Source organism: Bubalus bubalis, chromosome 3, assembly GCF_019923935.1.
Source record: "Bubalus bubalis isolate 160015118507 breed Murrah chromosome 3, NDDB_SH_1, whole genome shotgun sequence".
NCBI lineage: Eukaryota > Metazoa > Chordata > Mammalia > Artiodactyla > Bovidae > Bubalus > Bubalus bubalis.
The window spans coordinates 72,715,330-72,728,810 of record NC_059159.1 but is presented as its reverse complement, the minus strand read 5'-3'; the positions used below and the strand labels follow the sequence as shown (position 1 = coordinate 72,728,810).

The following is a 13,481-nucleotide window of genomic DNA, read 5'->3' as shown; positions in this document are numbered from 1 at the left end:
ATATGCTCCCTTTTCCACTCCCAGGGTTGTAGTGAAATTGGAGTTTGCTGTACCATGACTATCACCATTCTTCTAGATTGCCTTGGACAATGCCATATTTCTTCTGTTCTTGTTCTTCCTCTCCTGGGACCCACCTCACAACCCAAAACTTATTTGAATGAGAAAAGTATCCTTACTTAGCGTAGTTCTAGATCAGTTGGCTCTGCTTAACTTCAGCTTCTGTCTCTTTTTGCAAGGCAGCTCTTAATTCTGAGCCTAATTAGTAGATTTTTTCTCCCTTTTGTTTGGCCACTTGAATAATTCAACAATGTAAATCATGAAATTATTTTGTAAATCAGTGTTATTTTCATGAAAAACTTTAGTGATATTTTCTAGTGTGTTCTGTTACCTCCCACATTAGGTACACTCCCTGCAGTTACAGAGGAATGGAGGAGAGACTACCTCATGGCAGCATGTCACGACTTACAGATCACTCCAGGCACAGTAGTTCCCATCGGCTCAATGAACAGTCACGACATAGCAGCATCAGAGATCTCAGTAATAATCCTATGACTCACATCACACATGGTACCAGCATGAATCGGGTTATTGAAGAAGATGGAACCAGTGCTTAAATTGTCCTGTCTAAGGTGGAAATTTTGTGCTGTTTAAAAAGCAGATTTTATTCTTTGCCTTTGCATGACTGATTGCTATAACTCAGTTATGATGCTTTCAGTCAGGTGCAGATTGTGTCCATTGAAAAGTAAATTTTTGCTTTTTATATTGCATCAAACTTGGAACCTCAAGGCATCCAAAATGCTAAGAATGATATCATCACATAAATAATTCTTATTTCTAGGTTATGAAGAAATAATTATTTGTCTGGTAAGCATTTTTATAAACCCACTTGTTTTATATTTGGAAAAATCCTAAAATGTATGATGACTGCTTTATAGTGAACTTTCATATAATATCAACTGGTTGTGATGTAACATTCTGGTAGTTCTATTAATAAAACAAAATTTCAGAATTAAAGAAATTTTCTATGCAAGGTTTATTTCTCAGATGAATAGTAGGACTTTGTAGTTTTCTTTCCACTAAGTGAAAAAGAACTGTGTTTTTAAACTATAGGAGAATTTGATAAATCAGCAAGGGAATTTTAGCTAATAGAATATAAAGTCAACTGAAGAATCTGATTAGTCTACTGAAGACTCTTTTGAAATTCTGTCAAAATAGTCTTTATCCAGAGAAATACAGGAGTAGGATTAGCAACAAAGTAAAAGCGGAGATGGGCATTTTTTTCTCAGTAATTGTGCTGTTTTTATTACTTTTGTAAATATTACTTTTACTGGCTGTGTTTTTATATTGATAACTTATCCATATGCATGATGGAAAATTTTTACTTTTAGCCATTTTTTCCCATGTAGTAGTATTGATTTGTAGAGAACTTCATGTTCAGATATGTTCTATGGGAGCATGTAATAAGATAAGCATCACACACTGTAAACCTTTTTGTAGTAACCATAGTTACAAAACAGCAAAGTGTTTCCTCTGTATCTGTTATTGTGTTTTTTGCAGTGAAATGTAATCTTGCCAAAGCCGCCAGATGTTGGTATCCAGGCCCCTCCTATCAGTGGACTTGTTCGCACTCGCATTGCCCAGTAGCCAGTAAGCTACAGCTTTTGCCCCACACCTTTATCTTCAGGTTCTGGGTCATTCTTGTTTACAGCTGAAATATATATATAACCCGAGTCCACAGTGGTGATTAATTTGGGATATTTGAAATTCATTTGTAGCTTAATGAAGCATGATTAGTCCTGCTGTGAAGTATCTTTTAACTTTAAAAATATCAACTCAAAAATCTTTGACATTTTGTCTTGTAATATTTAAATAACTTATAGTAAAAATTTTAAACTTTATTAGGCATGATAATGATCGGAAGGGAAAGAAAAATTCTGGAAAGTGCTGGATGTGTTATATAGACAAGCATATTTAAACAAGCCATCCTCAACCCTGACTACAGATAAGAATCACTCAGGCAATGCCCAACACCTTCCTCTCATTGAGATGAGGACTGGTAGTTTTATAAAAAGCTTCCCCAGTGATTCTAATCTGCTGCAGGCCTGACTGCAGGCTGTTTGAAACTAACTTGCTCCTGCTGATAATGTGATGGCATCATATTATATCGTGTGGAAACCTAGCTGCACTCAATGTTAGGCTTTTATATCTATTACCCGATTGATTACAACTGGAATTATGGACCCCACTCCTAAAAATTAGTACTCAGTAAGTCAAAGGTGATGGTAGGACTTTAAAAATCTGTCATCATAAAAATATTAATATCATAGGTGATTCTTATACAGATATCCAAGAATCAGACTTTAAAAAATATTCTAGACTCCGGAGAGGTCTGGCTTTGCCATGTGCTAGTTTTTGACCTTTTACAAGTTAATTTCTCTGAGCCTCAGTTCCCTTGTTTTTGAATGAAGATAGAAAATAAATACCTACCTCACAAAGTTGTCAATAGGTATCAGACGAAAAATCATATGAAAGCTGAAAGCTCTGAAAACTTTAGTGTTATGAACTAGAAGGGATTAAGATTACTGAGGACTTAAGATATTTGTTTGAGGGCTACCATAGTACAGGCTTTGATATGTGTTTGAATTCATGTGGACTTTTTCCTCTCCTTTTTTAAAACAAAATGTACCAAGAAATTTGGTGTTGGAAAAGCTTTCATCAGGCACAGAAGTCAGTTTTCTGATAATAATTTGTTTGCCTGTCATGTTTTTTTCTTTCAAAGTACACATTTCTTAATATTTATTACTAATTCTTCATGAGATATTTGAACATTTGGCTCAAATGCTTTACTTTTCCCTCCATCTTCATTGTCTTTTTCTTTGAAACTGGAGTTAATACTCAGGACAAGCAGAGTCTGAATTCCCTCACATCTGACAGTAGACCTTTACTCTGAAGATCAAATTGGTAACAACCCATTTATAAATAAATCAGTAGTTCATGAGGCTTTTGTCTGAGAATTTCTCCTGAGAACAGCATGAAAGACCAAAACAAACATTCAGACACAAAAATAAGTTAACATAGAAGGTACCAGTTTGAGCTCAAAGATGCTGTCGTTCATTGCCATCTGCATTATATCATCAATTGCCAAAATGTTAATTGGTTTCTTTGTGGGCCAAGTATAGACAGTTAAGTGAACATCAATATGAAAAGCTTAACCCTGTGCTTCCTGATTTTTAAATATTCATTTGTATCTTCTCTATTAAACTGTTGATATATTTGTAAATGCTTTATTGGCCTTTCAGTTACTTTCACTATCTTAGTTTTGCTTCACAGAATTTACTTAATATTGTTAATCTGTCATTTTAAATAACAGTATTTAGTTTGGGTTGTGTTATTTATCAAACTAGTGCTCCGAATTAAGACTTTTTTCATTAAAGAGACAATTGAAGAACTATAGCAAAATAACAGTTTCAAGTCTCAACTAGCTTAAAACAACTTGAACAAGTCCGGACAGCTTTCTTACCATATGTTTAATTTGTGTTGTGATTGGCAGATGATAATGTTTAGTATTTTATTTGTTCAGTTGACAACTGATAAAATAATAGTTCTCTCTAAAATGTTAACATATAACCAAAAAGTTTTCGAAAAGTACTCTGATATCAGCAATATTGTATTGAATTTTTTCAGTGATTAAAGCAAACAATTCAAAACAATATTAAGCTCGAAACAATAATTAGTTTCAAAGAACAGTTAATAACTCAGCAACTAGAAGAGGGCATGGTAGGTTTTCAATTAAAGTATTTAAATAAATGAATGTTATGCAACTCACTTTAGTCATGATAGTCTCAGTTCAAAGAAATTTGAAGAGTCTAAATTTGAGCTAAGTGAAATGAGCCTCTGCTTTACCGGAATAATATGTGGCAAGTAATAATCAATGAGGGATTTCCCTGGTGGCTCAGATGGTAAAGTGTCTGTCTACAATGCGGGAGACCCGGGTTCGATCCCTGGGTTGGGAAGATCCCCTGGAGAAGGAAATGGCAATCCACTCCAGTACTATTGCCTGGAAAATCCCATGGACCGAGTAGCCTGGTAGGCAACAGTCCTTGGGGTCGCAAAAAGTCCGACACGACTGAGCGACATGGCTATATAATAATCAATGAATTGCACCAAATAAAGTTTATTTCTTCTAGAGTAACAGTGCATATTACTATGTTAATTAAATATATATACAAACTTATGCTAACACTTTATATTAATTTTAGAAGATGAACAGCAGTTTTTAGAAGTAAGTAGGTTCTTGTTGGTTTAATGTGAAATTAGATCTTTGTATACTAGTTGGGTGAATGAATATTCAAGTAAACCTTTATTAATGATGATTTTCTTTTTCTAAAACTGTTTCTTGGAGCAGATTTAAGAAAATTCTAAGAATCTCTTCAAATGAGGAAAATTAACTACATTTTAACCTACCTCATTAGTTTCTTTGTGATAATAGCTGGAAATAACTGAAGTTGTAACTTTATTGGTGTAGACTATATCCCCATGAAATAAAAGGAACTACTTAAAACTGTTTGATAAAATAGTGGATCATTGGCTGGAGCTTAGAAAATGTTAACATACCAAATTTTCACTATGATGATATTTATATTGCTTTTGACATGCCAAAGGTATGTTTATATATTATCATACTTGGGTGACTAACATAGTCTAGTGTAATGAAAATTGTCCTGGGCTTGGAATTCAGAAGACCCATAATAATGATGTAAACTGAACAGGTCATTTAATTTCTCTTTGTCTCAATTTCTTTGATGTAAAATGAGGATAAGGTAATTTGGAGCTTTGAGACCTGCTTTACAGGACATTGTGAGGATCAAATGAGCTAACAAGAATTATAGTGCTCTTTAAAAAACACTGATAGTATTTGTTTTTGTTAGAATTTGGGGGTTACAGAAAGCAAGCATAGTGGTATTGAGCAGTAAAAACAGAACAGGCGGTTAGGCCAGTATTCATTTGACACAGTCTTCAAATCAGCAGTCCAATTGACCCTTTAAAAATGAGATTCTTTTTCGAGAACGACTGTGCCCTTAGATTGTATTGGCCCTTTATTAAATGTTATACCAGAATATGCTCTGAAAATTTATATGGTTGAATTTATAGGTCACTTTCAACAGAAATTTGGGGATATCCATTATATGTCTGCTTTGATATGGAATGATGTAACTACATTAGTTTGGCAAGAAAAATATAAAGAGAAGTGTAGGCCCTGTTACTTTTTTTCCTTTGAGGTCTTTCATATGCCTAATTACTTCCAATTAGGAACACTTCTTTTTTATTAGTGATTACTGTAACTTTTTGGTTTTCATCATGGCAAAACTTTAAATTTTAGGTGATACTATTATATTTGTATATGTAATTTTTTAACCTGCATAAAGTAAGGGTTTCTCCATTCTTTTCCACACATAAACACACAAAAGGGCATTTTCATAGAACCTAGATGTACAAAGGAACTCACGATTCTTTTAAACTATTTTTATGCCTTTTTACAACTGAGTAGGGAAAGGTGTTCATGTTTAATTCAGCTATGTTTCTTAGTAGCTGTATGATTTTATACATTATTCTTGTGTCATTTTTATGTTTTTTATGAAAAAATTATGTTGACATCTCTTCATACTTTAATTCACTTCAATTCTGTTTTGCTCCAATGGTATGATTTTTGAGAAAGGAGTGGGAAAACTAAGCAACCTTTACCTGCCATCTTATTGTAATTACTCTCCTGGATTTTTTCCTAATTTAAATTCTATACTTCCTTAATAGCCAAATTGATAGGATTATAATAATTTCTCTCAAGATCTGAAGTCTTCTGGGAAAGAGAATATTAAGGTTTATCCAGAACCAGCCATTTTTGTAGACATTCCTATTTGGTTGATTTATAAAGATTTAATACAGTAAGTTAATAAGCATATTTCTTATTCTGTGATCTCTAATTAGAAAGTAACATTTTTGTTGCCATAAAGATAAAAAAAAGTAAATTTTCACTTACATTTTAGTCAAATCCCATGCCAGTACAACATTACCTCCTATAAAAGAGAGTAGTTTAGTCTACTTAAATGTATTAAGAATGGTTTCCTTCAGAATTTTTTTTGTTTTTAATAATCACTTTTCTCAGGAAATCTGTTATGTCCTTTCTTGGACATTTTCACTGGTGTGATAGCATTGTTTATAATTCTTTTTTATCATTTCATTGGTCACTGTCAGCAGTTTTCCCTGATCAAGAGAAGCAAGTATTTACCTTAGAGTAATTCAGATCTTGAAAATTCAGTGTTTTGTTATTTTCATAATTATTGTTCATTAATAACATTAATTTTTATAAGTGATTTTTTCAAGCTTTTTATCATATTTCCTGCAGTACGGTGAGCTGTATTTTTATTATAGCCCTGGGGTTTTTGTTACATAAGTCAGCTTGTTTGTATTGCTAACTTGCAAATATTACTTTAATTGTGTTGACATGCTATTGACATAAAAGAAAGAACTTTGGAGCTTAATAGTTTTTTTTTCTAAATTGGCAGATTTTTGAATGCTTAGTAAAAATACATTATGTTAGTTTTTAAATCTGACAGAACTTTGTGTCAGAGGTCTGATTTGTAGTGTTGCATCTGTTTTCAATGAGCTGTGGAACTTTGCAATTTTATCTCTTGGGACCTCAGTTTAACCACCTGTAAATGAAAGAAAAAGGGGATTAGACCAGGTCATGTCTCAGATTCCACCTGTCTCTGGTTTGGTTATCCCTTGACTATTTTATAATCATTATCTTATTCTTGTTATTCCTCCCATGAACTCTATATACTAGATCAGCCTGCAATGTTAATGCAAGTTGCACTTAAATTGATAGGATTCAGCTATGTTGCTGATTTTGTTTTTGTTTTCTTGATTTTAGGTAATTTTAAAGGAGGAAAAAATTATATTACAGATTGTAAAAGTTAAAAAAAAGGTTACAAATAATTGACATGACCTCTTTTCCTCCCAAGGGAAAAATCTCCTAAGGAACCAATATAAGCACCTTAAAACTGATGTACAGAAAAAATAACATCTAAAATTTTGTGGTCTTTGTTCTCTTAAATATGAGCATAGCTACTTAGGCTAAACTTTTAAACAAAATGTATTAAGGTAAAATTAGTAAACAAAGCATATAACAGTTATATGGCCCATATAACTAATTAAAAAGCTATTAGGTTTGCTGAGATGAAAATATTTATAAAATATAAAAATAATTGAGGACTGGATTGAAATTTGTCTGTTCAGTAATTACCCGTAAGCTGAAACCTTAGATTCTTTGCATAACTACAGTTGCCAGATTGCCACGAGCAAGTGAATGTCCTGCTTTAAAATATCCTTAGAGATAAATGTGGTTTCTTTGTTTATTTTTTTCAGCTCTGCAGAAGATGTTTCTGTAAAGCCTCCTTCTGTAATAAAATGTAGAGATTCTATTACTTCTGTCTCTCCACAGAGTTCTCTTGTAGATTTATTGATAATTACATTGTCTGAGAACCAGGCCATAGAGGTTCCTGTTACACTTAAAGATCATTGTCTTTGTTCTAATTGTCTTCCTTAACTCCTATCAATCTCTTGAACCCTTGGTCTGTAAATTTACAATCTCGGTACTGGGTTTGGTGTCTGGTGGGTAGAAAAGAAAAATGGAAATTGATACAGGAAGGTGCACTGGTTTCTGATGTAATTTGTTTGGCTGTACTTGATTCCTTGTCTTTGGTCAGTTCACTGGTTCAGGCAGCTCTCCTGACATCCCAAAGTTCAATTAGATGCCCAGCGTCTCTCATTCACACATTGCTATATTACAGTGTTATATTAACCACCTGTTAAGAACTACCTCCGCAACTTTCTTTTCAGTTCTCTGACTCTGTGTGTTTTGCTATTATATTTGTTAAACCTTGAGTCTGAGGTCTAAACATTTCATTGAGTACTTTCTGGGTTTTGATAATGGAATATTCTATAAGGTAAAACAGATAATCCTAGGGTGGTTTAATTTATATTTATCCATCCACCATTTTTCTGTTTTTCTAACTGACCCCTCCTCAGTTTTGAAAAATAAGTTTATAAATATCTTCCATCTCTCCTTTAGCCCTGCCTCAGATAATTTTTCTTTGAACTACTCTTGTTGGCAGAAAGGTTTAATATGAAATAATTCTGTGTTTCTAAGACAAGATCAACACAGTAGTTCTTTACATTGAGCTGAGGTGAACATGTGTTTGAAATTGTTGCAGTTTCTTTATATGTGAACTTAAAATTAATTTTTTTAATCATGAAAAGGACTCTCTGATTTGAAAACATTAGTTTGGAAGTTCTCTTGTTATCAGGTGCTATTTCTACCTTAGCTGTGAATTATCATAATAAATCTGAATTCTTTATCATTCATCTTTTTAAAAAAGTTAATGCCTCTAGAATGATCCCATTTCACAAAATTTTTTTTTTCCACAAATCTTTAATACCAACTTCAAACAACTTTTCTGCTTTTATTTTCAAACACCAGACTCTGTTTTTAAGTTTTATTTTTTCATTGAAGTTTAAACATATTACATATGTGAAGGAGTGACTGCAGTTTAAACATTTACTTTGGCATGATAAAGAGCTACACCATCCATAATCGCTTTCTCCCATTACCAGAAAGAAAAATTCGTTTGACACTTAAAAGCTGTTAAATTGTCTTATTTTTATTTGAAGGAGCTATGGAAGCTGTTTCTTCTCATTTAAACTTTTTAAGAAAATGCCAACTTTGCTGTATTTTAATCTGATAGTGAATTGGGATTATTTATATAAGTATATATGTCTGCAGTTTATAATAGTGAAGTGAAAAGTGAAGTCTCTCAGTCGTGTCCAACTCTTTGCGACCCCATGGACGGTAGCCCACCAGGCTCCTCCATCCATGGAATTTTCTAGGCAAGAAAATTCTGGAGTGGGTTGCCATTTCCTTCTCCAGGGGATCTTCCCATCCCAGGGATCGAACCCAGGTCTCCTGCATTGCGTGCAGACGCTTTACTGTCTGAGCCACCAGGGAATCCCACAGTTTATCATAGTTAATAGTTATTTCACTTTCTGTAATATACAATACCTGAAGCTCACATTTATTTAATGTGAGTGGGTGTTGGGTTTTTTTTTGAGCCCCTTTTTTTGTTTTGTCTTTTATTTTCTTAGTGTTGTACATTATTATATATGTTAGGTTATCATGGTCATCTCAGTAGAAAGCTCTTGAGTAGATGGTTTGTTTTTAAGAATCAGCCCAAGGAGATTCATATTACGTGGCCATAGCTGGGTAATATTATTCTGAGCTATGTGAAGTTGCTGGTTTTGTTGATCAAATGTTAGCAGTTTCATAATACATATTCAAGAAACAACCAAACAAAAGATCTTTTCGAAGAGCTATTTCAACTTCCCAATTCAACTCTTTTAACCAACCTACCAGAGGCTTTATAAAGATTCAAACTGCAGATAACCAGAGGCCTATCAAGAAAATTCTGCTTTGTTTTGCTGTTAAATTGCCCAGTTTTCAAAGGTATTTTTAATCAAAATGACTTCAGTAATTGAAGCAAATATCTTTTGGGAATGCTTAAGTTATAGTAAGTTTTTTCATTAAATCTGTGTATAGTTTTTCAGCTTTCATTCACTGAGATATTGTCATATATCAAAGGATTAGTCTGTAAATATCATTTGAAGGCAAAATAACTACCCCCTGCCAATATCTAATATGAACTCAATTTTGCCAGCTATAGAATTTTGTCTTCTTAGTATGCATTCTAAAATAATAATATTATGTTATGTAGCCAATAGATTTGCCTAAACATGCCATTTTAAAGATTTTCTTTATACCTGTGTTTCAAGTTATAAGAATTAAAATGTATGAGTATAAAAAAGGATATAAAAATGAGAAGCTCCTACATAGGAAATCCCCAATTTTAAATAGAACTGTGTTTTGAAAGATTGTGGATTGGGTTGTTCCAAAGTCAGACTACATCTCCTCGTATATATAATATTATAAATAATAAGGGTAGCAGATAACCAAAAAGAGCTGACCTAACACTCTCCAAAATTAACCTAGGGGTCTTGGTTTGGAATAAAGTGTTCGTGACTATAGCCCTTTCACCTGTTTTAAAAAAACAAATCATTGTTATTAGCACAGATGACTATCAATTAGTAGAATAAATATTTAGCTTTTAAACAAAAGTGGAAATGGTTCAATCAGTGTTGGTGAAACTATTTTGAGACAAGAGATTTCATTTAGGTGACTTAAGTTGGGAATCTGTTCCTCTTTCGAAGAGCCTATGCGATGACTGAAAGTGCTGTGTGTTTTCAGTGACCTTGAGGAAGGGAGCCAGTCATTTCTTCTTAAGGGTTGTAAGAAGTAGGGGCCTTGCTGATCTCATGCTTTTCAGTTCAAAAACTGTGTCCAGAACATCTTAGATCTCCTTCACCCACAGTGTTCAAAGGCTGTCTGTATTTCAGGCTCAGTCTACCCTACCTTCAGCTGAGCCTGTCTTCCAGCTCTGCTCCCTCATACTAAATTTACAGGTGGGCATTCTCCATTCTTGTTTTTTTTGTTTTTTTTTTTTTTTTAAGTCTTTACTCATTTTACTGTTATGAGAAATGACCACCACCTTCTCCTTTTCTCAAGAAATATAAAGGTAGAAGAGATATTCCTTTTCCGTTATTTTTAAAAGCTTTTGTTTTTGAACTGCTGGCACTTGGCAGTTTAGTTTTTAGACCTGAATCTGAATTAAGTTGATGGAGGTGATCCTAAAATTGATCTAAAGTTTTAATCTTGCTTTATCATATAAGCATCTGGTTGGAAACTGTGCTGATGAAGATTTGTATTTTGTGGCATTGGTTCTTCATGTTTCTTTTTGATGTATTTAAAATCGATTATTAATTTCCAAACGAGTGGAGAATTTACCGTTGTTGAGCTATGTAGAGGGCAAGTGTGCTTGATTAGAGCATGAACTGTACTTTCACATTAGCTGATGTGCTTTGCACTCTGCTCTTGTAGATTTATTTTGTTTACAGTAGACTGATGTCAAGTTTTTGTAAATGTTTTTTACTTAGCACTTTAACTGTGAGTGTACAAACTGATTTTAAATGTAGTGGTTGTATATTTTGGTTATAAATTGGAAATTTGTAATAAAAATTAAATGATTTGTTCTCTATTTTGTCATCAGTACCTGATTGAGTGTAATTTTCTACATCATCTATACTGCTATTTTTAAATTATGTTTCATATTTTATGTTTTTCTAATTACTAATTTTTTCATTCACAATAGCATAGACTCCACAGTAATCTGGAATATAGATACATCATTCTGTATCATATCTCTGGAATATAGATACATCGTTCTGAATGCTATCCTATCTCTATTCATTATTATATCCCCATGCATACCACTACCAGGTACATAACAGGAGAAAAAGGTGAATGCATTCAAGTACCTATATCAATTTCCCCAATAGGAAGTCCTACCCATGTAAGCAAATGAGTTTTTTTTTTTTTTTTTTTTTCCATACACAGGACAGCCCATTAAGACTTAAACTGGTACTAGAGTGTTTTTTGCCGAGATCATGCATTCTTTAGTTGGAAGGGACCGTAGAAATCATAAGGTTCAACTTCCAACCCAGTACCAACATCCTCCAAAACCAGCTTTTATAAGCCTCTGCTTGAATGATTTCAGTAAAAGGAAGCTTACTACTCTAAGGCCTTCCATTCCATTTTGAAGTCAGCCGACAACCAAAATGAGCAAAGTGAGCAAGGAAATTAACACTCTCCTAAAGTCTTCATAAAGGAGCTGCTGGCATCTTCATTTCAGCCCCGTGAGACCCATGTCAGACTTCTAACTTACAGAAGGTGATAAGTTGCTTAAGTGTTGCTTAAGCCCATAAATTCAGGGTAATTTATTAGAGCAGCAGTAGAAAACTAAAATATTCAGCCTCACACTTGCACATCTGCAAAGCGTGGGCAATGAACAAGCGAGGAGTGGAAAATGGGCCAAGGAATCCATTAAAGACCAGAAACATTGCACAGAACTGGCCTGTTGCCATGAAACAGACTGTTGAGGTGGCTTGGAGAAGTTGGAGGTACTGAGATTAATAAGAGCAATCAGTCTCTGGTGCCCTTCTTCCAATATTATCCTTCAGGTTTTTTTCACCATTATTGTCTAGTTTTCTTTTTATTCCCACTTCTTTATCTTCTCCTCCATCGTACTTTCCTCCTTTTTAAAACAATGCTCTTTATTTTTCTCTGCTTATCAAGTGTATGTTTTTATCAACCTCACACTCCCACTAGCATACCCACCCAATTTGTTGGAAGGAGATAAGGAGCAGAATATGAGAGGAGCCTTGAGAGAAGGTTGAGATTTTCCAGCATGCCAAGACTTAAAAAGGTAAGGAACTTAGCTTTACTGCCTGGTCTCTGAGTACTCCAGTGCAGCACATGAATTCACAAATGAGGGTTATATACAAATCCATTTATTAGAAAAAAAATCAAAACTAAGCAGGCACTCAAAAGTATTTTGAAAAGAATAAAAGATTTTTGCTAAGGTACTGATTAGTGACTGTCTTCTATTTTGCTGCTGAAAAATTGTGTTGAGCCCTTTTCACTACCTGTTAGCTCAAAATTAAGGCCGCCTTGAGGAGCCAAGGGAAGGTTTTCATCAACTTCAAGTAACATTAGATGAGCTGCTGAACAATAGTAAATACAATAGAAGCATCTACATACTTAAGTGAATCAATGAAGCATGTACATTTTTATTTTAAGAATGTTTGGTGCCAGATTTTTTAGGAAAGTGTTTGCTGAGTATGATGACTAAGATCCATGCAGTAATATCTATGTACAAGCTTCTGATTGCCCACATGTCCTGCTGGCTACAAGGGCAGAAAGGACATTGTTCTCTGGCAACAGATTGGGCTTTGGTGGAGCCAGTTTAAGGGCACTATTGGTAATAATCCCAAGGGCACAGGTATTACCTCAGTCATCAATTCAATAGATTCCAAATGAACCCTTAGCACAAAGACAAGGAGAGAAGTCTCTTTCATTTCCAATGTGATGATAAGCATTTCTGAAAATTCCAAAATTGTGTGGGCCATATGACTGTCAGAAATTGGCTTGTTTCTAGAGCCATGGCAGCAGCACTAAAATTGATGAGCAAATACAGAGGAGAACAAAGTCATTTAACCTGAAAGTCCTTTTCTTCCTCTCTTCTGTCCTAATCATTGTTAGGAATACTTTTGCAGAAGCATGACATATTTAATTAGAGGCTTGTTTTTGTTGTCACAGTTTTAGTTGTTTTTCCAGAACCAAAGGTTATGTTCATATTGTTTTTCTTGTCTGTTGATGAAAGTAATTTTAGAAAATGATTTTTCAAGTCTCTGTGACTGTTCATTAGCATTCATTCATTTATTCAGCAATCATACATTTGTTTACCTACTCCTTATCA

General features: G+C 33.9%; 1 protein-coding gene across 3 annotated transcripts in view; it reads left to right on the top strand.

Moving 5' to 3' along the window:
* Positions 1 to 6,478, top strand: part of FZD3 (frizzled class receptor 3) — a 90,767-nt gene extending 84,289 nt beyond the window's left edge. For all 3 annotated transcript variants that reach the window (XM_025281376.3, XM_045165017.1, XM_025281378.3), the window contains one exon: positions 401 to 6,478. In XM_025281376.3, coding sequence (XP_025137161.3) covers positions 401 to 614 — 214 coding nt within the window. In that variant the 3' untranslated portion in view covers positions 615 to 6,478. The remainder of the gene's footprint in view (positions 1 to 400) is intronic.
* Positions 6,479 to 13,481: the final 7,003 nt, after the last annotated feature.